Here is a 25,752-nt window from a genome sequence, read left to right on the forward strand (position 1 = left end):
GAAGTAGGACCTTGAAGATATCGACTGCTAGCCAATACCTAGAGTATGAATAAATTTAAAAGAACGACAGGCCTCCATGTGTCTCGTCAGTGAAGGGCACATAATATTTGCGACTCCTGTCCGTAGGGGCGACCGTGTGATACTTTCGACTTTCATTACTTGACGTGCCTGAAGTGATAAAAGCAGAGAGTACCTACCTTTATATGCAACATTAATACAATAAAGGTAATTTGATTCTTACTTTTTTTTTATACCAGTCCAGCTCGGACTTCAATACGCGGGATGGACTCACTTATCATGATTTTATTAATGCTAAAAACTATACATGCTAAAATCACATCTTAACTTATCCATTTCGGGGCAGAAAGTGCTTGTAGTTTTGCAAAGACTGAAAGAAAGACCACGATAAGCTGTGTGGATTGATGATGGAATTGAGATTCAAATAGGGACAAGTGGCTAGCCCATCACTTCTTTTTCTTTCTCCTGGCTTTTATGCCTTTAACCTTGGATCCTGGATTTGGTGAATCAGGTTTATCAGGTGGTAAGTCAAGTGGTGAGTTAGGTGGCTAGCCTATCACCATAAAAAAGAATTCAAAGTATATTAGCCTCAGTCGTATTATATGAGGTCCGTGGGAAAGAGATAGAGTGCTTGTATTTTAAAGTGTTTTTTTAATGTAGGCAATGTGCATTCGTCCACGATTTAGATTTAAGAGATCTATATTTGTAAATTGACGTCCTATGAAAATGCTGCAGTGTAGTTTGTTCCGCCGCTTCTTCTACACATGCGCTTTGGAAGCGGTAGTAGTTATAATTAGATTTAAGTTATGTGACGTCAATAAGTGATACCTTGTATCCAATTTTGAAAATAAATCTATTCTATTCTATTCTATTCTGTTATAAACCAAATGGCACATCTGTCTGTCGCATTTCCACTGCTTAACCGCAGTACCTATTTAAACAACAAAAGCAAAAGAGATAAAATATTAAAATTGATCGAAGCATATTTTCACTGAAGAAAGATTCCTTATAAGACAGGAGCATCAATGCGATGTATAATTAATCTTTCAAGCTTTGCAAGGTTAGTGGATTAATTGAAAGCGGCGTCCGTAACTAAAACTGATGGTTTTAAAAGAAAATTGCCTGCCTAGTCTAGGATCATCGGCACCAAATAATAACCGTTAATTAAAGCGGTAGGAACGTAGGTATATAAGCGTATAAAACGTTACACATTTTATACGCTTATAAAAAATATTCTCCATTCAATAGAAATATGCAAAGGTTGCTATGCTGTGTATTAAAATAATTTCGAAACGTACCTACAAATGTAGGTTAATATATATATATATATATTCATTTAAATTTTATTGTACAAAATACAAATGTACCTACAGCACAATTGGCGGACTTAATGCTAGAATCATTATCTACCAGTCATCCATTGTTAATAAAATTATTAATAAGTTATCCTAGGATAGTTTACCTAAATGATCGTAACTACTAACTTAGTAACGCCAACTATTTATTTTACCTCTGTTAGACAGCATTCTCTGGCTCTGAAGCGTCCCTGCTAACAATGTATTCGGGAATACACTAATGATGGTCAAGCACGTAGACTAACATCGCGAAAGATGATATTCAGAGCAAGAGATTAAAGAGGGATTGAGGATATAAAAGACTGGACAAATTGGAGAGATGATTACCTAACAGAAAGCTCATCTTGAGCAACGAAGCATGTCAGTGAAAAGTTCAACCGGGAACACGCAAAGATGAGAGAATGGTCAAAAAAAATAAAGGGAATTGACATACCAAGCCGAACCCTAATAGGCCAAAGGGAAGGCTTAAACTTGATAACAGTTATTCATGTGACAAAAGCCGAATGAGGTCCAGTAATGATCCGCTTATTGTTCGGCTAATTTATTCGTATCTTTCCGTTCGAATAAATCTATTCAAAGGCCTTGGCTAGCAAATTGTTCACACTGTAATGATTTTGTATATAATAACTACTATTTGCTTGACTTTAATGTGTAAAACTGTGTGTTACTAATCAGGATTGGGTGATTCAGTCGTTTTTAGGAGCCATAATTAAAGTGTGCATGTCGTATCGTTAACAAGATCACTTTTTAAGTTTTACAATTCATTTCTGAAGTCAGTTTGATATTCCTCGTCATGGTCTTTTTTATCCCACAGAGCCAATAATCTGAAGACTCTAGGGCCAAGTTTAGTAGCATAAATATAACCTACCAAGCCTTACCTTATAGATACCTACAGAAATTTCTTTATTCTATTGATTTTAGATTAAATTAAATACCTACTACTTTTAAACTTGCCAATTTGATGTCAGTTTTCAATATGAGACTTAATTAATACATTGACGTATACGTATTGTATGCACGTATCCGTATATATATATTATATATCTTCGCCGTTAAAAATGAATATGAATAGATGGTGGTTGCCTTGTTCCCCGTATTGGTAAATATTTGCGTGACCCAAATGTGTTTGTTTTGAGTCCGCTGTATAGACGCCAATCTGCAGATTTTATATGGCTTTGTAATGGCTGTTCGGACGTGAAAGGTTTATGAGAAAAAAACTTATCTAACATCTTGCCGTTACAAGGGAAGTTTACCCTTGGATCCTGGTGAACATTTTATATATATAACTCTTATAATACTCTTTGTAAGTGAAAGGTTTGATTTAAATAAAATGAAAGTATAACGGTTAAGAATCATAGACATCTCATTTAGTCAGATTTCAATGACAGCAATCAACTGTGGGACCCAGACCCCGAAGCACTGTGGTGAAGCGTGCAACTGGGAATGCGCAAAGTTGAGAGAGAATCAACTGTGAGAAACCGCTGGTCGCTAATGTCTTGAACAGCGGTAAATATTGTAAGCAATATACAAATGTCTTCGCCCAGATCGATAAAGTTCAGCTTTGAGAGATAGGATCACGAAACTGTGCACAATAAAAACTGATATCTAATACCCAACTTTGAGTCCAAAAGTACTTATTTTGAGATAAATTAAAAATATGAAAGTCTTTTTCTCTGTTACGCTATTGTGAGTGCTAGGCCGATTTTGAGGAAGTTTAGTTCTAGTTTGAATATACTTTTTTATTTATTTATTAATTTATTTATTTATTACCCAATATTCATAATGGACTTAAAACAATATTCCGCAAAACTGTTTTCACAGTTTGACTGCGGTCAGTCTCATTTAAAGTTACTAATTTAACACAATAAATAAAACCATATATCTATAACGTGTAGGTAACAATATAGTTTTAAGCTTACATACTTCTATAGAATTTGAGAAGTAATTTTTTTAGAGTTTTTTTAATTGATGCGTTGGTTCCACATACAGATCTAATGTCTGCGGGCAAACACTTGATTATGCGAAGTTTAATAAGCAAGGCTAGGCTTTTTCAGAAAAGGCCTACGGGTTAATATAAAATCCTGGTAAGCAATAACCAGGATTTCAATTAAACGCATCCGCGTGTTGTGAACAAAAGAAGCTATATTTTAAAATAATACTTAATAATTTCTGAAAACTCCTACGGGCATAGGAAAAACGATGTTTTTATTTAAGCGCGGTCGATGCTGTAAGCAAAAGTAGCTACTTATATTTTAAAATAATAAAAAAACCAATAAGATTACAATTTGTGGGAAATGAATAATACAAAACAAACAATTTTCTTGCAACTTGTGTAATAGTTGCGTACCTAGTTAAGGAGTAAATTACCCATACGCACTAATTGAGGGTCGGTTTACTTCGTTAAGCAATAGACCGCGTTTGGTAGAAGGGTGTGGTCACACTGTCATCAATTTAGAACAAAATAAATATTACACGGACTGAGCTAGACCTAAAGTACAATTCGCAGCTTGTGTTAATTGTGGCACTAACTTAAAGATACTATATTTTAGAACATACTTATTGTATACTAACTAGCTTTTACCCGCGGCTTCGCCCGAATTAAGCGCCACTTACAAAAGTATACAAGTTTTTCGCCAATTCCAACCTGGGATAAAAAAGTTCCACCCTAAGTCCTTCTACAAAACTCTCATTGTATACAATTGATAATACGTGAAGAGAAAACAAACAAACAATTATACAAACTTTCGCTTTTATTGTTTTCGCTAATATAATTTGGGATAGTTTAACATCCAAACGCTAGTAGAATCAGAAGAAGTTAGTTTTTCACCATGCCCTGGCCGGGATTCAAACCCGAGAACTTGTGTTGCACACACAACCCAACACCACTTGGAGTACAGAGACCGGTAATTATCAATGGGAAAATTTGAATTGCAAATCTTGCTAAGGTAAAAGTAAACTCGTAATTCAAATTTATTTTTAAGTAAAAAAATAAATAATTGAATTAAAAAGTTATGATGTAATTAAAAAAAATTGCAAAGATAATTATTTTGTAAAGGGGTTACAGTGTGACCCAACCTTAAATGCTTTTCTTAGTGCCGTCATCTGCTTATGGTTAGCTGTTAACTGCCTTAATGTCTCATTTACAGCTTTTATCTCAGGTGATTGTGACTTCTTTATAATTTGCTTTTCTGAAATATGTTTTAAGGTCTGTATGCAAAGGTTTTTCCTTTGACTGCTCTCGTTATTTATTGTCTATGACATCTATAGGAAGACCTTTAATATCCATGATATTTTACTATATAAAAGGGGACACTAACTGATTGACTAACATATAAATGCACAGCCTAAACCGCTTGGTCTAGAAATTGAGTGCATCAAGAGACTATTTCCAGAAATTCCCGCTGGAACTTTAATTAACTGACTTTTTCGATTAATGCCGGTAATACTGAGGGCTTAAACTTTAGCTAAAGATGGAATATTTTTAGCTAAAGCACACACCGATCACATATTTATCCCTTACAGTAAATACTGAACTAGTAGTTTCATTCTGCATATGTAAAAATCAAAGGATACATTTACCTGGATGGCTTATTGATGAAAGAATGACAGGTTACATCTAATACCTACATTTTATTCTCAAGGCTTGCCTCCTCAGCGAAAGCGAGGAATCGCCACAAAGCAAAAAAGACCGCGCCAGCCCCTCGGGCCATTTCGTGCTCTGTGCCCGCGGATTCAGCCGACGCAGTGATTGTTCAGCTTTCAACAGGTCCCGCGATGGGATCTCGGCGATCTGCCAACATTTTATTTTTAGAAGGCCTTATATTTACATTTGTCCTATAGTGCAGATAAGTGCACAATTTAAATAACGTGTAGTACATATGTTCTTAGCTTAAAGTTTCTTACAAACTGCAGGTAACTGAAAATACCAATGAAAAGATATTTTGATTCTAAAAATATCAAATAGATTATGGTTTTAAGTAGAGTGGAGAATAGAATATCTCCCTCCCTCCCTCTGGTATTCCTTCTTTTCTTTTTACGTTAATTGCAGGATATCAACTAACATCTCATATTTATGAGAAAAATAAAAAATGCATCAATATTTATCAAAAAAATTGTGATGACGGCACCTGTGTCAAATAGAAGCGTCGGCAGCAAATGGGAGGTAAGGTGCTTGTTAAATCGAGTGTGGCGCATAAAGGCACCGGTTCGAATCCCAACATGGCCATGAACCAATGACTATTTTCAAAGTTATGTACATTAGTTTGAATACTAACCGATGCTCTTACGGTGCAGTAATACATCGTGAGGAAACCTGCACATTCAGGTAACTGGATGTGTAACCATGATCCAATACAAGTTAGGTTCCTCTGCAAAGGCTGCTGAAGTCAAACTGGACTCGCTTCTTTTCAAGACCTTGCTCGCCCAATCCAGGATCCATAGTCAAAGGGGCAAAGTCTCGGGCTCCTCTCCAGAGTGTTGCAACCGGGACTATATCCAGTAAGAAGAAGGAAGGCACCTGTATCAACCTGTGTAACTGCACATTCGTAAAGATGGAGTGCAGTGAAAATACAGCCTAGACTATTTTGTTAGCCCGACCGGAAAACTTCTCACATCGTGTAAAATTTCATTGATAGATCTAAGTAAAATAAGAGAAAGGGTAAATTCTGTCTATAAAACATTAGATACGCCTTTTCCACAAAAACATGTAACAAGTCAAGCATGTCCGACTTTTTATTGACATGTAAAGAGTTCTTTTTAGATAAGAGACTCCAACGGTGCGTGAGTAAGAATCTTTTCAAGGCATTTTGAGCATCGATACAATAAAAGTATGTCGCTAACACGAAGCAAGGATTCAAGGGGCGTTCAATATTGATGACTATCTGACAAGGACCCTCGTCACCTGAAGTCGGGACATTTGATATGTGGAAGACACTTACATGGTGCGAATTGATAGATCTATGGGCAAACATTTCTCGAACACTGGCGTTTCTGACCTGTCAATAACTCGGGCAGTGGCAACGTTGGGTTCATGATCGCTTGCAAAATATTTATTACACACATTCACATCAAACGAGATTATTCCTTACGGGATATCACTATTGATAAGACTTAAAAGCCAATTTCAAAAGTCAGGCGAGTAATGGAGGTGGGATTCTAGATGGTGACCAGTTTTTAGACTTGGTATTCCTTGAGTGATTTTAACAGTCTGCCCAAGAAGCGAAGCATGACAAACTGTTTTTTCTTCGCTACAATAACGGTAAGCTCAAAGCCGATTATGAACATAAATAGACTGTCACTGACAATGCACTAATTGCAATTATGTAAAAAGCAACAACTTCTTCCTTTATAAATTTATTTATATGCCTGATTAATTAATTAATTCATTTATAGTATTTCCACGTCTATATCCTTTCTGGGGTAAACAAAGTCAGCAGTCTTAAAAGACTCATAGGCTACGTTCAGCTGTTATGTGCCTGGTTTTTGAATTATTTTTTTTATTATTGATTGTATCATGGATTAGACAAATTTTCTTATCATCTTTTTTTGATATTTTTTCCACAAAGATGATCATGATAATCGTCCTATGTGAACACAAGGCATCGCATTTCCCTTGAACATAACAAAAGCTATCGTGTGTCTGAACGTTACATAATCGTCGCGTTATCAATGACATGGCGAAATGACGTCGGCATGAGATTGATATATTGTCTGGTGTGCTGTTACAAGGCTCCTGTGTCTACAGACAGGAACGGGATTTATGTTATCGAGACCTTATTAAGTGTTTACTTAGGAACCACCTTAGTTTACAGCGTGGTTTAATAATAAGGTAATAATAAATAACGGAATTGTGTGTGTTGCACTTTCTCTCTTAACTTTCACGTTGCACTTTTGGCGATAATGCTTTGACGCCTGGGGTCCGCTTTATAATTTATTTCTTTCCACTTTATCTACAACACGTTCAGTATTACTATGACCATATTCATGCAAATTATCTCTCACAACTACATGCCAAGATTTCTTCAGACTTCTACTTGGGCCCGACCGAGCCTGACATTTATTCCTTTGGTAGCCTGCAGATTTCCACAAGATATGGTCATATCATAGTATAGCAGCTACTTCTGTTCCCATGCCGTTTGTAAAAGTCAATCAAGAGTAATAAACTTGAGATTCTTTTTATTAGACAAAGGGCTCAACCTGTCACTATCGGAATCTCAATTCCATCATCTAGCTGAAAGTGGCCTTTTTGTCTTTTCTAGACCGTTCGTTCTGTCTATCCCAAAAGGAATAAAGACGTGATATGTAGCTAGGAGAATAATCATGCTGCTCATAAACTTTGTAGGCTGAAGGTATTAATTAAAGTGTATTGTTTAAAGGTACTTTTACAGCGTAGGTAGTAACATCAGAAAATTACAAAGCAGGTATTTGTAAGCAAGCGAGGAGCGGCTTAATCTGTGTTAAAATGGCGACATCGCAGGATTCAATTATTATTAATTACGCTCTAGGCACACGACACCACAAATATTAGAAGAACAGAACATAACTTCATCTTATTTTGAATAAATTTACAAATAAAAATTGAGAGTGAAATATATAATTATTTCTAAAAAGGCAATTTCATCAAAACATTTCAAGCCTACGGCTGGAAAATTATAATTAAAAATCTGATTTGAAAGTACTAATAAGGACAGAATCTCAAAAAAGCGGATGCAAAATTCAACGGCCAAGTTGTCTCAGCTTTAAAGCATCGTAAAGACCTCGACCACTGGTCACGAAAATAGTTTAAAGTACTCATTAAAACTGAATTACCTGTCACTACATAACCTGCCATAGATTATCAGGCGACGCATCCGCTGAGCGGTTTAATTTGTGACGCCACGTTAATAAGGTTGAGGTATTAAGCAAAGCCTTTCACTCATTCCTGACAGCTTTAATTCACTTTTTGGGGTTTTCATTATCATTTGGGGAATTCGGAGAACAAATCCCCGATTAGATGAATATTTATAAATAACGCTTAGATGCACTGTGATAAGGTGATTCTTCGATCAAAGTTCTCTTAATTTATTTATGTACACAAAAGAAAATGTAAAAAATACAGGAGCATTTAACACAGAAGTTGTGGTACAAAGGTGCTGCTTTATTTCAATATAAAGTAGACCTGTGAGAGGAGAGATGAATATTGGAGGATTTTTAGGTTATTAGTCTGCATTATTGTAATACTAGTTATTATGGAATGAATGACTTTGTTTGTAGTCAGGTTTTTTAATTTAATTTATTTTTAATACTAAAATGACTGATTAAAATATGAAATAGGATAAATACAGAATAAAACATAAATTTAGTGATTAAAAAATATCGAAAAATTGCCCGTAGCAATGCAAAGCAAAGTAAATTTCTTCGGTCCCAAGTATTCCAGCGTTTGTCTTAGTTGTCTAAATATGGCGTTACTTCCATATTCCTTATACAAACAGCTCTAGTTTTGATTTTAAACAACGATGCAAGTGTGAGAAAGACAGTTAAAAGAATCTACTCCTTTCTGACCTCAATGACGGAACTTGCGACCCTATAATCGGTAAGTAAAAACAGAACTTACGACCGCCATTTACGTGGCGCGCCTCAGTTGCCCGACGCAGGCATGTACATTAAACTCGACCATTTATCTTATTTATTTTTGTTGTAAGCGCGTCTTATTTGTGGTCAGAGAAAAGGACATACGATTACTTTTAGATTAATGAAAGTTGTAAATTCATATTACGTTAAAAATTGCCTATTTGATGCACATTTCATATAAACAAAACTTTTATTCACGTCTACATCCTCTGCAGGGTAGACAGAGACAAACGACCAAAAGACTAAAAGGCCGCGATTGGCTGCACGCAATTGAGATTCAAAAAGTGACTTAGTTGAATAAATAGGTCCCAAGTACATATCCTTTAGTCGCCTTTTACGAGATCAATGGGAAAGTCATGGGGCGGTCCTATTCCTTTTTCTACTGGTGCCGGGATCCACACGGCACATTCATATAAAGCTTAGTATTACAAAAACATTTTTGCTACTTCAAAATTAAAGAAGACAATTTTTAATATTCCCTGATTTTGGCAAGCGACGAAAAATCTTTGAAGATGTTTTCTATTATGGGATATTTTTATTCGTGATTTGGTTTACAATGCGTATTGACGAATTGTTAAAAATTAATTAAATTAAGGAAAGTTGCATATTCCATCACATAATATTAAATTTCACGAATTAGCGTACATAGGTACTGGACACAGCTCGCTTCAAAAACTTTCGCGGCTCATTTTAAAACGAAACAAAGGCCCTAAAATTGTGAGCTGTTCAAAAACTATTACCCAAATGAGTTTGTTTCGCGAACGTTATAATACTGTATCTGACAGTTTTCGTTTAATCCACTTACACACACTGACGGACGATAGTCTCGCCGTTATTACACTTTGCCTAATTATTGTTCATTATGGAAATTCGTGGAAATTTCAAACTTTTCCCGACTAATGGAAATAGGTCATGTAGTTTCCATTTGCCTTTTCTGTCTTTGTGCGGTTATACTGTTAATCAACTCGTTGTATGCTAAGTACTTGCGCAATTGCGCATGCATTTGTGTAGTTACAAGCGACAAAGTAGGCGTTTTCTCCCATAGGAGTGAATTTTCTTTACAATACTTATATTTAAATAACGACCGCCAGGCGACAAGCAACTGGACGATAATGCCTTGGAGAATTGACAGCTTGATTCGATTTAGTTATAGCTACATCTATACTTATAATAAATCTGTAGAGAGGTCAATTCTGTACATGGAATATATTTTCAAAATAACTATCAGGGGGTGATTAGTGATCGATACTGATGCCAAAAATGCAATCAGTAAATTTTTTGTCTGTCTGTCTGTCTGTCTGTCTGTCTGTCTGTCTGTCTGTCTGTATGTTCTTTATAGAAACAAAAACTACTGGGCGGATTTTAATGAAACTTGGTACAGTTATTTTTCATACTCCTGAGCAGGTTATAGTATACTTTTCATTACGCTACAATCACTAGGAGCAGAGCAGTGAAAGGAAATGTTGGGAAAACGGGAGAAGTTACTTGATTTTTTAAGCTTCCGTCGCGTGTGCAGCCTTAATGGTTAAAGATGCAGCGAAACCATGTATAACGGAAATATTCTACATAAAATTATTAAAAAAATATCCCAAGACAGCATAAGTCTATCTTTTATAGTTGACTCACAATAACACGCGTAATTCCTAATAGCTTAGCAGTTCGGAGATTTCTGATTATATTTCTTTACTCTGATGTTTATAATACCAATTACACTCACACTCATTCGTAATTCTTAAAATTAATATAAGTACCTATTCAATAAAAAAAGAATCATCGAAATCGGTATAGAAACACCAAACTTATACATGAAATAAAATACCCTAACAAGCCATCGCGCGTAAATACTGAATCATGCTATAAGGATTATTTTTGCGTAACGGTTGCCGCGCTCGACGCGGCTAGCGGCGGCAGCATAAAAGGGGCAGGAGGCGAGCGTAAGCTTCATGACCAAGGCAGCCAGGGGGAGACTTCACGCAGTTCTCTCCTCCAGCCTCCCCCTGAGGACGAAGCTCGGGATCTATCAAACGTACGTCAGATCCCGCCTCACGTACGCGGCCCCGGCGTGGTACGCATTCTGCTCTGTGACCAACATGAGAAGACTCAGAGCCCAAGAGAACCAAAGTCTCAGAGCAGTCGTCAGAGCCCCGTGCTACGTAAGGAACTCGACGATCCTCAGGGACCTGAAGTGGGAGAACCTAGATATTCGAGAGGGCGGACGCGTCATCACACAGCCACCTGCGCGGCATCGCGCCGCTCCACGCCCGCCCTCCGGGCCGTCGGGTGAAACCCTCCCCTCGCGGCCTTGCGGCTGACGTCGTCGACCAGTGACGACGCCGCCGCCGATGGGAACACCCAGTGTATGAAGACGTGAAGACCCAGGCCGTCACGGCCACCCCATCGACCTGCCTACAGTCGTAGGCAGCGATGATGCCATTGAAGAGGGCCAAAAGCCCTCACCAATCTACTCCGACTCCCCTAAGGGAGTATGGGAAGACCCGACGACGGCAAGACAGTATTGCACAGGCGTTTCAACTTTATTTTCATTTCTTTTTATTTTGTAAGTTGTAGGTACATATTTCTGATTATAATTCTATTAGAATATTTTATTTAGTTTAAATAGGCTCTTAGATTTGTACATACATACATAAAATCACGCCTCTTTCCCGGAGGGGTAGGCAGAGATTACCTCTTTCCACTTGCCACGATCTTATATTAATCTATACTAATATTATAAAACTGAAGAGTTTGTTTGTTTGTTTGAATGTGCTAATCTCAAGAACTACTGGTTCGATTTAAAAGATTATTTTTGTGTTGAATAGACCATTTATCGAGGAATGTTTTAGGCTATATAACTTCTATCTGCAACTATTAGGAGCGAAGAAATAATGGAAGATGTGAAAATATCGGGGAAGGAGCATCCTTGAGGGCTTCAATGATGCCCAAAATAACTATTCCACGCGGACGAAGTCGCAGGCACAGCTAGTATATTAATAAAGTGCATCCCATAATTAGTGTTTTATTCAAATGATTTTGTGAACATTACAAAAATGGTGTGTTTGTAATCATTTATCTCATATCGTAGGTTTGTCCATGACGGCATTTCAGGATTAGCTAAATTACACAAATTTAATCAAGTTGAAAACAGCAACATATATCACTAACCTGTCAATATTCCTGAATCTCAATATAAGCTAAGCGTGGTACTCCAGTCTCTTGCGATTATCAACTCTGCCTACCCTGTAAGAGATAAAGACGAGATACGTGTTCCTATATAAGATAATACTAACAAGGCACTTAGGTCGTGAAAGGCGACTTATGGATAGGCTGTCATTATTTGAATCACAATTCCATCATGAATCCATACAGCTCAACGTAGCCTTTCAGTCTCTACAAGACTGTCGGCTCTGTGTACCCCGAAAGGGATATAGACATGACTATATGTATGTAGGTACTCTTTATACACGAAAACATAGACATTAAATCATGTAAACTGAATACATGACGAGAATTTAACTCGAATGTTTCCGAGATGGGACCGCAACTGCGTGTAGACATTTTCTTTGTTCTTTCATAAGGTGGCATACCTGCCGTTGTTTAGGGTAAACCTAATTTTACACAGGGTGCCCGCGTTATACAATTTTCGGGTAATCGTGTTTAAAAGGGCCTGAAAGTGTTTTGAAAAAAAATCCGGGGTAAAATTAAGGTTTGTATTTGTTTTACATATACATACATTGACATACGTAAATTTGATTTTTTTTAACGGGTAAGTGTTAAATCAAGCTACGTGTTAAAGCAGAATAATAATAGCAAGATCATACTCGTATTAAACGTGGTTAGCCTAACGTCAAACGAATTGCAAGCAATACTGTAACATGTTAGTTTCTTTAGTAATAAATTGTACAAAGTTATCTTTAGCCGTAAATTTCTGTTTTATATTAAGTTGCATATTAATAAATAAATAAAAAGAAAGATAGTTTTAACTAATTAAATAAAATAAAATAAATATATACGGGACAAATTACACAGATTGAGTTAGCCTCGAAGTAAGTTCGAAACTTGTGTTACGAGATACTAACTCAACGATACTATATTTTATAATATAATAAATACGTATATAGATAAACATCCAAGACCCAGGCCAATCAGAGAAAGTTCGTTTCTCATCATGCCCTGGCCGGGATTCGAACCCGGGACCTCCGGTGACACAGACAAGCGCACTACCGCTGCGCCACAGAGGCCGTTAAATATACTAAAACCTAAATTAATTATACTAAAACCTAAATTTGAACACTCGGAAAAAACGTAAAATTAAATTACGCCTGTCATTTTAATATATCATGATATTATTCAGAGGAATATTTATTAAAAAATTAAAAGAAACATAATTTCAAATAAGTTATATACTTTTTAGGAACGGACTCGCGGATATTATCTTATCCAAACGTAAAACGGAAAATTCATCCAATTTACCTGACAACTTTTTCAATTTATTTATTCGGAGTTTGCATTACGAAGATGGATGAATTATAATATTATGCCGTGTGGTGCCGGCAGTGTAGAATGCAGTTACCTACATCTTTTTGGTTATCGTAAGAGGCGACAACAAATTAAAATCAGTAACCATTATTGCATCGAACATTTGTTAGAAAGCAGCTGACAGTTAAAAAAATTAATTGATTGTAGAGAATAACTTAAACAATATCAGCATGTATCTATTTAAGTTTGTTAAGATACTTGGAAAAGGCAACTTCTAAAAATGTAACGGGGAAATACTTTGATCTTATTTAGAGAACATATATACATACATATGGTCACGTCTATATCCCTTGCGGGGTAGGCAGAGCCAACAGTATTTTGAGAAAAAAACAAATAGCCACTAATCGTCTTAGTATTTTTTGTCAGTAATCTTTAGGAATTCTTCTTACTCGTAGATTGTAGAAGGAAACTGGAACTCACCTTGCCTAACTGGAGTCAACCCCTTCTGAATCATCATAGCCGGGTTTAGACACTAAATACCAGAAAAAATATATGTTATGATAATAACTAAGGGAAGGACATATAAAGCTTACAACCTTATAGGTGGACCCGCGTACAAAAACCATTTTTAGTTTTTGCTCTCACATTTATCCCTTGAAAATCAAGTTAAGATGTATCCAACGGTGACAATAACATATGGAACCTCTCAATCTAAACGATCTTAACAAAAATTGTTTCTCTCACGCCATTGTAGAAGGTAATGTGACATGGACTTTGAAATATGTGGGTATGAGTCTTACTCATTGGAGGACCCGAATTATATGAGACAAAAGAAATGCTATTTCGTACATGAAACTGAGTTACCATCATCTTCATTGTCACTTACCATCAGGTGAGATAAAAAACAAATGCCTTATCTATCCTACTAATATTGTATATATGTTAGACAGAGCTAACAATCTTGTTAATACTGATAGGTCACGTTCAGATGTTTAGCTTAATGATAGAATTGAGATTCAAATAGTGACAGGTTGAAAGCCCATCGCCCAAAAGAAGAATCTCAAGTTTATAAGCGCCTTAATCGCCTTTAACGACATTCATGGGAATGAGACAGAGTGGTCTTACTCTTTTTTATTGGAACCACACGGCACAGATTAAGATGACTAATATACCATTCAATAATTAAGACCGTTTTATCTATTTAAAATTTATTGGTGATCGCTTGACAGTTTATTCTATCTATTATTTGATAGGAATTAGAACTGGTTTTTATAATGTAAAATGATAAAGGAATTGAAATCTAAGTTTCTTCTTTATTGCGTACTTAGAATTTGGTCATTTATAACCTAATATCTTCGAATAGTATCCGCGCAGCTCTTTGTTTTCCGAAACGCCTTGAAAATGGTGTGATCGTCTTCCACGTTGGATAGCATTTCAGACAGATTTTGTGATCTAGGGACGTCAATTTGGTTTGTTTTCACCTTTCTGTATTCTTATTTCGTTCACACGATGCCCTTTGTCGGATTACTTTGCAGTTTGACATTTACTTTAGAATAAATCCGATATTATCCAATACTAACGGAATGAAATTTTTGCAGAATAATACTTACTTGATACTCTCGTTCATCGTGCATGTTCTCTGTGCAAAATAAGGCATTGAATATTCAATATCCACTCCTTATCTTTCCCATTGATGTCATAAAAGGCGACTAAGCAAATGCTTATAAACTTGGCATTCCTCTTTTAGGCGATGGGCTGGCAACCTGTCACTATTTCCATCTAAATTCCATCACAGCTGAACGTTACATTGCAGTCTTTTCATTACTGTTGGCACTGTCTACCCGCAGGGGATATAGACGTCATGTGTTTAATAAGTATATTAAATATGTTTGATCGAGCAGGTTGATACTATGAATTCGAACTTGATACTCTACATGAGTTTAACAGCGCGGACTACTCTACCGCGCGAGGCACGAAGACTTCGTATGTAGTTTATTAATATGCAAAGAAGAAACTTTTCTCAAGGGGGTTATTCTTAGTTATTTTCGTTATTACGAACTGCCTGATTTTCGAGAGGAAATGAGTGATTTAAAAATCTATATCGTTCTGCCTTTTTAAAATTCTTATTAAGCTCTCATTCCTTTTTTCTCTTATCTTAGCGTACGTCAGGCTATATTCACTGAGTGAGGCTTCCAAAAGCATGTAAGAGACATGAGAAGAGATACTTTACGAGCTGTAAAATATTTTGGCAAAGTTTTTCTTACATGACTCTAAATCCTTTCTGGAAATGATACCTATGTACACTATAAGGAGCATGTTATGCACGTATGAAAAATAATGGAATTCTTATACTTACGTAAATTTGTGTGCTAATAAAAAAATCTTTTTAAGCATATTGTTGTCCACTGAACATAATCTTTTTCTATAATTTTAGTTCGGCTTTATCTACCCCCAGATATGATTATAGCTTATTATTTAGCCATTTAAATATTATTGATAAAACAAGCCGCAGCAGCAGCCTGGATAAACAAATTTCTGGATAAATATACCTAAGTGATACCAACATAATTTTTCATCGCTCGTTATTTTTCAGTAAGACGCCAAATTTTATAATAGCACCCTAGAAGCGATTCAACGAACCGTCAATATTATTTACGCACAACTTACGTACAAGTTATGTAAAACTTGTTATTGACTCCTGTTAACCATACTGGCTTCTCTTGTTTGAATAGTAGAAAAAGATAGTTGAGTGTTGTTCAGCTTATGAATGGTTTACTTTTTCTCACTCTCTTCATGGGGTCGGCACAGTATGTTACTTCTAATTTGTTTTGTGACTGGCCAGCTCATTAGACTCTTCCTCTACTCATGCTTTTCTAACTTATCCGTCTAACTCTTTTTTTGAGTTTTGTCCTATTTCCTTAAGTTTACTCTTCCATCTGTAACGCCCTCTTAGTAATTTGACCTGCTTTATGAAAAATTGGACTTAAATCACAAAAAATATGAAAAGTTAGGTTAGGAAAAATAACATTAAAAGCGTGTTAGAATGACTAGTTAACTAGACTAGTTTGGAACAAAATCCACTGACCGTCAAAGGAAGAGGGTGTTTTAATATATCCAATGCAAATTAGGAACGGGTCGCTTGTATTCCAATATATGCTTGCGCTACACATTATAATATTTTTAGGAATCCGTACCTAAAGGGTAAAACGGAAAAACTTGTCATCGGAGACCTTGACTCATTTTTGTTGTATCGCCATCCTAGTCAGAAATCAATAAGCAAAGACAACATCTTTCCACATGCCACGATCCCTGCATATTCACTTTGTCCGCATTCTTAACATTCTTCACGCAAGCTTGACCTGACCTTTGGCCAGGCCGTCCCTGATTTGATCAAGGTACGTTCGTCTAGGCCTGCCTACACTAACCTTCACATACACACTCTCCTTGTATATTAATTATCTAATTATAATTTACTTATTTATCATTACATAATGTAATCCAATATAACTAAGCGCAGCGCCCGCATCGAGTTCTACAAAAGCAACCATAAAAAGAATACAATGCATCTGACAGAGATGAACAGGATAAATCGAGAGAGGTCTCGTTAGGGACGCAGAACATTTTATTATTCCTTTATTTACATCACTAAATTAATGATAGTACTTACGTTTACAACGGATATATCTAGTCCTAGATTTAAATTGTAAGCAAAATTAAATTTTTTGTTGTGTTGATTATTCATATTCACATTCACCTAGTGCCAGCTTCGATGCTGCTCTCTTCTCATGCAGATTGTAAAAACCAATGAAGATATAAACTAAGCCGTGCCGTGCCGTGTGGTTCCTGGCACCAGTACAAAAAAATACGACCACTCCACCTCTTTCCCATGGATGTCGTAAGGGATAAGCTTACAAACTTGGGATTCTTTTTTTAATCGATGGGCTAGCAACCGGTCACTATTTGAATCTCAATTCTATCATTAAGCCAAATAGCGGAACGTGGCCTATCAGTCTTTTCAAGACTGTTGGCTCTGTCTACCCCACAATGGATATAGACGTGACCATATGTATGTATGTATGTATATAAACTAAGGATAATTAGCACTTAACTACTTTTAGGCGATGGGCTAGCAACTTTAATTTCCTGCTGAACGAGCCCTTAATCAGTTCGAGACTTTTGGCTCTGTCCGACCTTAAGGGAGAAATACCGTGATCTAGTAACCTATAAATGTAGTACATATATTCTCTGTATCAGTATATTTACTTATTAATTTAATGTCATATACGGCCTCTTGAAGATACTAAAAGGATATTGATATGGCTATACAATAATGTTCACATGACGGTTTCTGAGAATAGGTCTTATTAGGATGAAAAAACTAATAACAATAATTCCAACTACAGAAATCTGAATTTCCAAGAATACCGATATCGATGAATTCACACCAAAAGCGTCCCAGTTACGTCAAACTACAGCCTTGGACAATCAATCAACCAAACTATATGATTTATGAATAGTACCAGTTTTCTGGAGTTCTAAAAATTTTCTACTAAATTAACATTGTGTTTGCCTTTTTTTTAGACCTGAACAAAATACGAATCCTTAAATCAATTTACGGTTGCACCCGTAGAATTCAAAAACCGTTACTTAATCTATTCAAACTTTGTGTACATCTCTTATTTTTGTTTTATTATTGATACCATAATTGTTACGACTAAAATCAAACCTGACGGAAACTATATAATTAAGGCTATGTTGTTTTTAAAATAATGTGAAGAGCTGCCTATCCGAAACAACTTTTAAGATTACTGAACACATAGTTCATAACCTAAAAGTATGCAAAACTGAAGTAGAAAGTGCAACTGCGAAAGATGCAAAGTCAACTCTTACATATATCGTAAAAAGTTACACCTTTCTATCGCAACCTACCCTTAAAAAGGTAAAAGTCTGTACAAAACTGTCTTATTATCACAATAAATAGGGATAGTCGGGATCCGCCGCCGCGCTTTACCTACAGCATGATCTAATTTTCATAAATCAGTCTCAGCTTGAAAAAATACCCTTCCTTGCTTACGAGAACATAATATACGGGTATGTAACGGAGAGACATGGCTAAACTATTAGATTTCATCTAGATAACAAGGCCATTAAATAATTTCTTAGTGTGCAGATTGTAAAAGCCCCTTGATTGGCTTTTAAACAAAGGCTTATTAACAAGGGATTCTTCATTTAGGCGATAGTCTAGCAACTTGTTTCTATTTGAATCTCAATTCCATTATTATTCAGCTGTACAGCTGAACGTGGACGTGACCTATCATTATTTTCAAGAGTGCTCTGTCTATCCCTTAAGGGGTTAAGAAAATTGGTTAATCAAAGTCTTATAAAGATGAACCTTAATCCCATAAGGATATAGACATAATATGTTGACACATATTTAGTTTTATTGACATAAAACTTACTACGAAATTATTTTTAGATGAAGCGTGATAAGTTTTTCCGACCATTCGGACCTAATATATTTTTTATTTGCATACAATTTCGCAGATTTCCAATAAGTATCCCTCTTTTTGTATATTGTGGACACACACATTTAATATCTTATTAACACTACGTTAACTTCACATTTGGGATGAAAACGGGACTCATCTCGTTGGTTTTTGTTAAAATATTCTCTGCGAAAGTTGAGAGCCGGAAATTAAGGATTTCGGTAGAATACGGCTCGGACGGACAATTGTTTCATTTATGTACCATTTTTATGAGTAATCTTCGTACGTGTTTTACAGCTGGCTGGATGTAAACAATTTAATGTGTGTGTACGCAATAAAATGTGTATTTGAATATTATAGTGCGTATATTTTTTTGTTCCTTGGTTATATACGACGTTTTTGTGTTATAAAAATCGTGTGTTTCCGGCAATTCAGAATAGAACCACTTCATGTTTTTTCCATGAATATCGTAAATGGCGACTAAGGGAATAACCACTGGATAAGCAATGGGTGCAAGCTATAGATATATCTTATTTACTACCGGACTTCCGTCTAGCATCATTGAATCATTAAGCCATCCTGAAAGTGAACTTTAAGTCTTTTCGAGACTGTTGGCTCTACCTGCCCCGTAAGGGATAAAGACGTGATTATATGTATGAGATCAGAACAAGTGGTATTACCTCACTAGCTTGGTCATCGAGCTGGAATAATATCTACCGCTGGACTGTGAACCCTCCATGTCAATCGATAACTTGTACGTGTGCTATGATTGACATAAACGCTCTATTATTAAACTTGCTGAACTATCAAATGACTGTTCTGAGCCTGTTAACTCTGGTGGTTACTATTGCGGATCATTTTGGACGTTTTTGCATCATTAGAGCCATCAACGGTGTAGGCGGTGGGGCTCAATGCATGGGCACAAGTTCCTATAACGTAAAATACTCTTATTCTAACAGATATCTAATGTAGGTACGCAGTAAAAACCAGCTTTAAAGAGTCTACTATAAAAAAAAAATCATACGTCCTATCTGATAGTACTGCTATTTTCGGACGCCTCAAATTACGAGTATCATTAAAAACAAATGTTTGGCAATCTTCCCGCCCGTTGAAAGAGTTCTTTCAACCGAGTTGATCATCTGCTTCAGGTGCCACCAGCGGGCACAGCCGAACTAATGCTCTTCGTACGGATCCTCTTGTGGTGTCAATGTCCGCTACTCTGCAGACTCCATCATTCCCAGGAAATAGTCGGGAGACTCTACCAAGTCTCCAGTTCATAGGTGGTATGTTGTCCTCTTGTATGAGTACCATGTCACCGATTTGTAGTTTATCGCAGTTAGTTTTCCACTTGCTTCTTTGTTGTAATTCAGAAATATACTCCCGTTGCCATTTGTTCCAAAAGTGCTGGCGGAGTTTCTCTAAGCGTTCATATCTTCTTAATGTGATCTCCTTGCAATCAAGCAAATTTGGAGAGGGCAGCGATACCAACGGTCTTCCAATAAGAAAGTGTCCAGGAGAAAGTGGGAGGAAATCGTTAGGAGAGGATGATAGAGGATACAAGGGACGGCTATTTAGTATGGCTTCAACTTGCGCAAACAATGTTGTTATCTCCTCAAATGTTAGGTGGCTGTTACCTAGTATACGTTTGATATGGTGTTTCGCGGATTTTATCCCGGCTTCAAAAATACCACCGAAGTGAGGAGCGTATGCCGGACTAAAAATGAACTTAATATTTTCTTGACTTGCAAACTCAACAATTGGTTCCGAATTTTGCTTTAAAAATTGACCGATTTCCTTGGCCGCAGCAACGAAATTTCGTCCGTTATCGGAAAATACTTCCACTGGCCTTCCTCTACGAGCTATGAATCTACGAAAAGCCATCAGAAAGGCATCTTTCGATAAGTCACTGACAGCCTCTAAGTGAACACATTTATAGCGTAAGCACACAAATAGGCAAAGGTAGCATTTAATGAGCTTACTACCGCGGCCTCGTCGATTTAAAATTAAGAAGGGTCCAGCTAGATCCATGCCCACAGATAAAAAAGGATGATCTGGAGTAATTCTTTGAATAGGAAGGTTTCCCATTTTAGGACTCAAAGTTTTGCCTGCAATACGTTTACAACGCACACAATTATTAACCACTCGTCTGGCTAAGCGTCTACCATTTATTGGCCAAACTCTTTCTCTTACCACAGCCAACAATAGCTGTGGACCAGCATGCATGTTACGAATATGTTCATGTTCAAAGAATAATTTTGTGAAATGATGAGAGGAGTGGAGCAGAACTGGGTGTTTTTTCTCATAAGAATAGTCAGATGCATCCAGTCTACCACCAACGCGGATTATGCAGTGATTATGATCAAGAAATGGCGATAGTGACAAAATCTTACATTTATTGGGCAATGGTTTATTTTTTACCAATGTATCATATTCATGTTTAAATGAATCACGTTGTGCTAGGGCACATAATATATAAAATGAATTATTTAATTCTTCTACACTTAAGCTACCAATAAATTTATTTTGGGGATGCTGGACATTGTTGATAAAACGTTTTACGAATGCAAATGTTCGTACTAATTTATTCAATTTAGAAAAATTCTCAAATTTGATTATTGGATCAGAAATATTAATAATTGTATTACACCTGACCTCAATGTCTGGCAAATTACAATTTTTGTAACCTTTTAACAAAGGCCATTGTGATTCAGGTTTAGATAAAAACTTTGGGCCTTTCCACCATAAATTTATTGACATTAGCTGATTCCCATTTACGCCACGGGAGATCAAGTCAGCCGGATTTTGATCAGTTGGAACATAGCGCCAGGACGAAGGTACAGTAAGTTCCGTTATTTCGATTATTCGATTAGCAACGAAAGTTTTTAATTTGTTAGGATCATTACGAATCCATGCTAGAACGATGCTTGAGTCACACCAGTGAATGATCCGTGACGGTGAGTATTTAAGTGCATCTGTTACTGATTTACACAGTCGCGCAGACAACAAAGCAGCACACAATTCGAGACGCGGCATCGTCGTGGGTTTCACTGGAGCTACTCTAGATTTTGCGCACAACAATCTTACGGTGACTGTACCGCTAGTGCTTATAGATCGCATGTATACGCATGCACCGTAAGCATGTTGTGAGGCATCGCTGAATGAATGCATTTCAATTTCTAGAGCATCATCACTCAAAGTTAATCTTGGTATATGTAAATTACGTAAACTAGGTACATTGTTCTGAAAGCTGTTCCAAGACATTTCTATGTCCTTTGGAACGGACTGATCCCAATCTATTTTGTTTAGCCATAGTTTTTGTAGCATTATCTTTGGAATAATTATAAATGGGCTAAGGATCCCGAGTGGATCGAAAATTTTGAATGATTGAGATAAAATAAATCTTTTAGTAACAACTGTATTTTGTGGAATATCAATAGTAGGAAAATGTAGGGTATCATTAACCGGGTTCCAGCCTAAACCTAGGGTACTAGTAGATTCGCTAAACATTAGACTTTCCTGCGAATTTAAACTAGAATTGATATCTTGAACTAGACTGGGCAGATTACTTTTGTATTTTCTTAGGTTAAAACATCCAGAACTCAGTACATTAGCAATTTTGTTTTGTATATAATGTAATTGAATTTCATTATTACAACCAGTTATCAAATCGTCGACGTAAAAGTCTGATTGAATTATATTTTTGATCAATTCATCTTCACATTCTTCACCCAATTGATAGACACACCTAGTACTTAAATAACTCGCACTCGCTGTGCCGTAAGTTAGTGTATTTAGTTTCAGTATTTTAATGGGATCAGATTCCTTTTCTCTCCATAGTATCAATTGTAAGTCACGATCAGGTTCAGTGACTTCCACCTGACGATACATCTTCTCAATGTCGCCAGTCAGTAGGTATTTGTATTGTCTAGCTCTAACTAGGATGGAGAAAAGAGAGTCTTGTATGTTGGGTCCCGATAAAAGAATGTCGTTAAGAGAATAACCGGATGTGGATGGCGCTGAACCGTCAAAAACCACTCTTAATTTAGTTGACTCACTGGTTTCCTTGAGTACAGCGTGGTGACATAGAAAATAACAAATGTTTGGTTTAGTTGTTATTTCTGTGAGATGTCCTAACATTTTGTATTCATTAATGAATTTAGAATACTCCAATTTAAGAGTTGGATTTCGTTTAAATCTTTTTTCTAAATTAATAAAACGTTTTTTAGCCAATGCGTAAGTATCACCTAAGCAATCGGGTTCATCTATTAAGGGTAGCTTCACACAAAATCTACCATTTTCTAGCCTTGTGGTATTAAGTAAAAAATGTTTTTCGCAAAATTTATCCTTATCGCTCAATTTAGTTTTATTGGGAACCTCTTCCAGATTCCAAAATATAGGAAGCATTCTATGTATTTCATCGTCTGCATTTTGTAGAACAGATGCGTGATTACATTGAACGGAGTTGTAGTTTACTTTTGTATATATAGGACCGGAAATCAACCAGCCAAATTTGGAACTATGCAATTTTGGAAGATTAGGACCTAAATTTCTTTGTTCTCCCCCAAGTACATGCCAAAATAGATCAGCCCCTATCAATACATCAACTTTAGAAGGCTGATAAAATGTAGGATCGGCTAAGACTATAGAAGATGGCAATTTTAGTGTTTTGATATCAATGGGAGTTTTAGGTAGTCCACTAGTTAACTCGTTTAATACTAAACAAGACAACTGAACGCTAAAAGGCGTGTTTATATAATTAATTTTAATAGTGCATGACTCAGTCACATTATTGCAGTTGCTATTGCCTATACCTATAATTCGCAAATTATCTATACGAGTTGAGTTTAATGCCAACTCGTCCTTAAGAGAAGAAGAAATAAAAGAAGACTGGCTTCCTGAATCCAGGAGAGCTCGAACCTTCGATGTTGCCCTTGTCACTGGGTTGCAAACTTCTATAAGTGCGGTAGACAAAAGTACTTGTTGCTGATTTTGTGAAGAATGGTTTACCGCGATATTAGATTCAGTAGTAGATGAAGTTTTATTAGAGTCAGGATCGTGAAGCAACGTATTGTGGCGTTTTTTGCATTCACGACACGGTCCCATCCGACATTCATTAAGCGGATGACCTTGACGAAGACAATTAGAGCATAATTTAAATTTCTTAACGTCACTTAATTTATCTTGGACACTCTTCGCCTTAAAAAATGCACAATCATAAATTCGATGGTTGTCACCGCAAATGATGCATACAAATACGTTTGTCCGCTCTGAATTAGTACTAGCAAAAGATTTTGTATAGGAAATATTTTTAGTATTTTTATTATTAGTACTATTTGTCTTTTGAGACTGAGGGCTACGTGCAAATGTAGGTGCTTCTTTGTTTGAGGAGTTAATGTCGTAATTAGTTCTATTTATAGCCTCTAGTACATCTGCACGATTTATTAAAAATTGTTTAAAATTATTTAAATTGGGAATATCTTCCAGTGTATTCCGATATTCTTCCCACTTAGTTAAGGTTTGGCTATCTAATTTTGATGAAAACATGAATATGAGTAACATATCCCATTTATCTGTAGGTTGGCCTAAGCTGGACAAGGCGCGTAAATTTTTTGTCATGTGGTCTACCAGGAAACGTAGTGACTTCTCGGACTCACGTGTAATTGGCTGAATATTTAATAATGAATTTAAATGATGATTAGTTAACAAACGTTTATTGTTGTAACGGTCACAAAGAAGTTTCCATGCTTCCGAGTAGTTTGCTGATGATATTTCTAGGTTGGATATTATTCGTGCTGCCTCTCCTTCTAAGTAGGAAACAAGGTAATGAAACTTATGAATATCTGAAATTCGATTATTGTTATGAATGAGACTTTCAAATGTATCATGAAATTCCAGCCAGTGAAAATATGTTCCATTAAATTTTGAAATTTGAATTTGTGGTAATTTAAAACCGATATTACATGTTTCATTGTGGCCGGATGAAAAAGCACTCGCTTCATGAAAAGATGATTCAAACCGTTGAGATTCTTTATTATAATCATCAATTAATTTTTTTGACGCTGCAATATTAACAACAAACTCATGCTCAATATTTTCTCGTTCATCAATTTCGTGAGATAAATTATCAGAATTTAAAACCTCAATCTGAGATTGCAAGTCATCAAAACGCAATGATAGTGCTTCAAACCTACTCAATTTGACAGATAGTTCTGCAAGTTCAAGATTGGATAAGTCCTTGTTCTGACTAACATTATAAAGAAAATTTTTATATTTTGTTATTTGCCCTTTAACTGAGCTCCGTTTTATGTATAACTCTCTTAGATCCTTTGATTGGTTTTTGCTTGACTCAGTTTCAGAAGCAGGGTTAGGCATTATGAATTTATAATAAAATTAAGTAAACTAAAAAATAGAACACAAAATTCAATGTAGATCAGAACGAGAAATTATAGTAAATAAATAAAAGAATTGGCTCACGCTCCTCGCTACGCTGATACTCCCTCTGTAGTGAATACCCCCTAGGTAGGGCTGAGCCTGCTGCAGGCAGCGCACTGTTGCCAGCACACAGCAACCGCAGATGGCTGAAATAGTCAGCGGAATAATCAGAAAGGTGAAAGGATTGGCGTGATAAATTTGTATTTAATGTTCCCCTCATGGGCCACCAAAATATGTCTTCGCTTGACACAATGGAGCCAATAAATACTCAATTTTCTTGCAATTTTGTATATTAAGATAAGTTTAGTTTACAAGTTTTTAGAAACGGCGCGTAATGCTGGTGAAGCCGCCAAAAGTCGAATTAAATTTTTTTTACA

The 25,752-nt window shown here is 36.2% G+C and overlaps 2 protein-coding genes across 2 annotated transcripts; both read right to left on the minus strand.

Moving 5' to 3' along the window:
• Window positions 1-20,065: 20,065 nt before the first annotated feature.
• LOC132902077 (uncharacterized) lies at window positions 20,066-21,158 on the minus strand. Its single transcript, XM_060945858.1, has one exon. It carries the CDS (start codon window positions 21,026-21,028, stop codon window positions 20,066-20,068), a length of 963 nt encoding a protein of 320 aa, XP_060801841.1. The 5' UTR covers window positions 21,029-21,158.
• A 303-nt stretch (window positions 21,159-21,461) lies between these two features.
• LOC132902097 (uncharacterized) lies at window positions 21,462-24,046 on the minus strand. The gene is made up of 2 exons (XM_060945911.1): window positions 21,931-24,046; window positions 21,462-21,475 (listed from the first exon to the last, which is right to left on the minus strand). Exons 1-2 carry the CDS (start codon window positions 24,044-24,046, stop codon window positions 21,462-21,464), a joined length of 2,130 nt encoding a protein of 709 aa, XP_060801894.1.
• Between the last annotated feature and the right edge of the window lie 1,706 nt (window positions 24,047-25,752).

This window comes from Amyelois transitella, chromosome 9 (assembly GCF_032362555.1).
Source record: "Amyelois transitella isolate CPQ chromosome 9, ilAmyTran1.1, whole genome shotgun sequence".
Taxonomy (NCBI): domain Eukaryota; kingdom Metazoa; phylum Arthropoda; class Insecta; order Lepidoptera; family Pyralidae; genus Amyelois; species Amyelois transitella.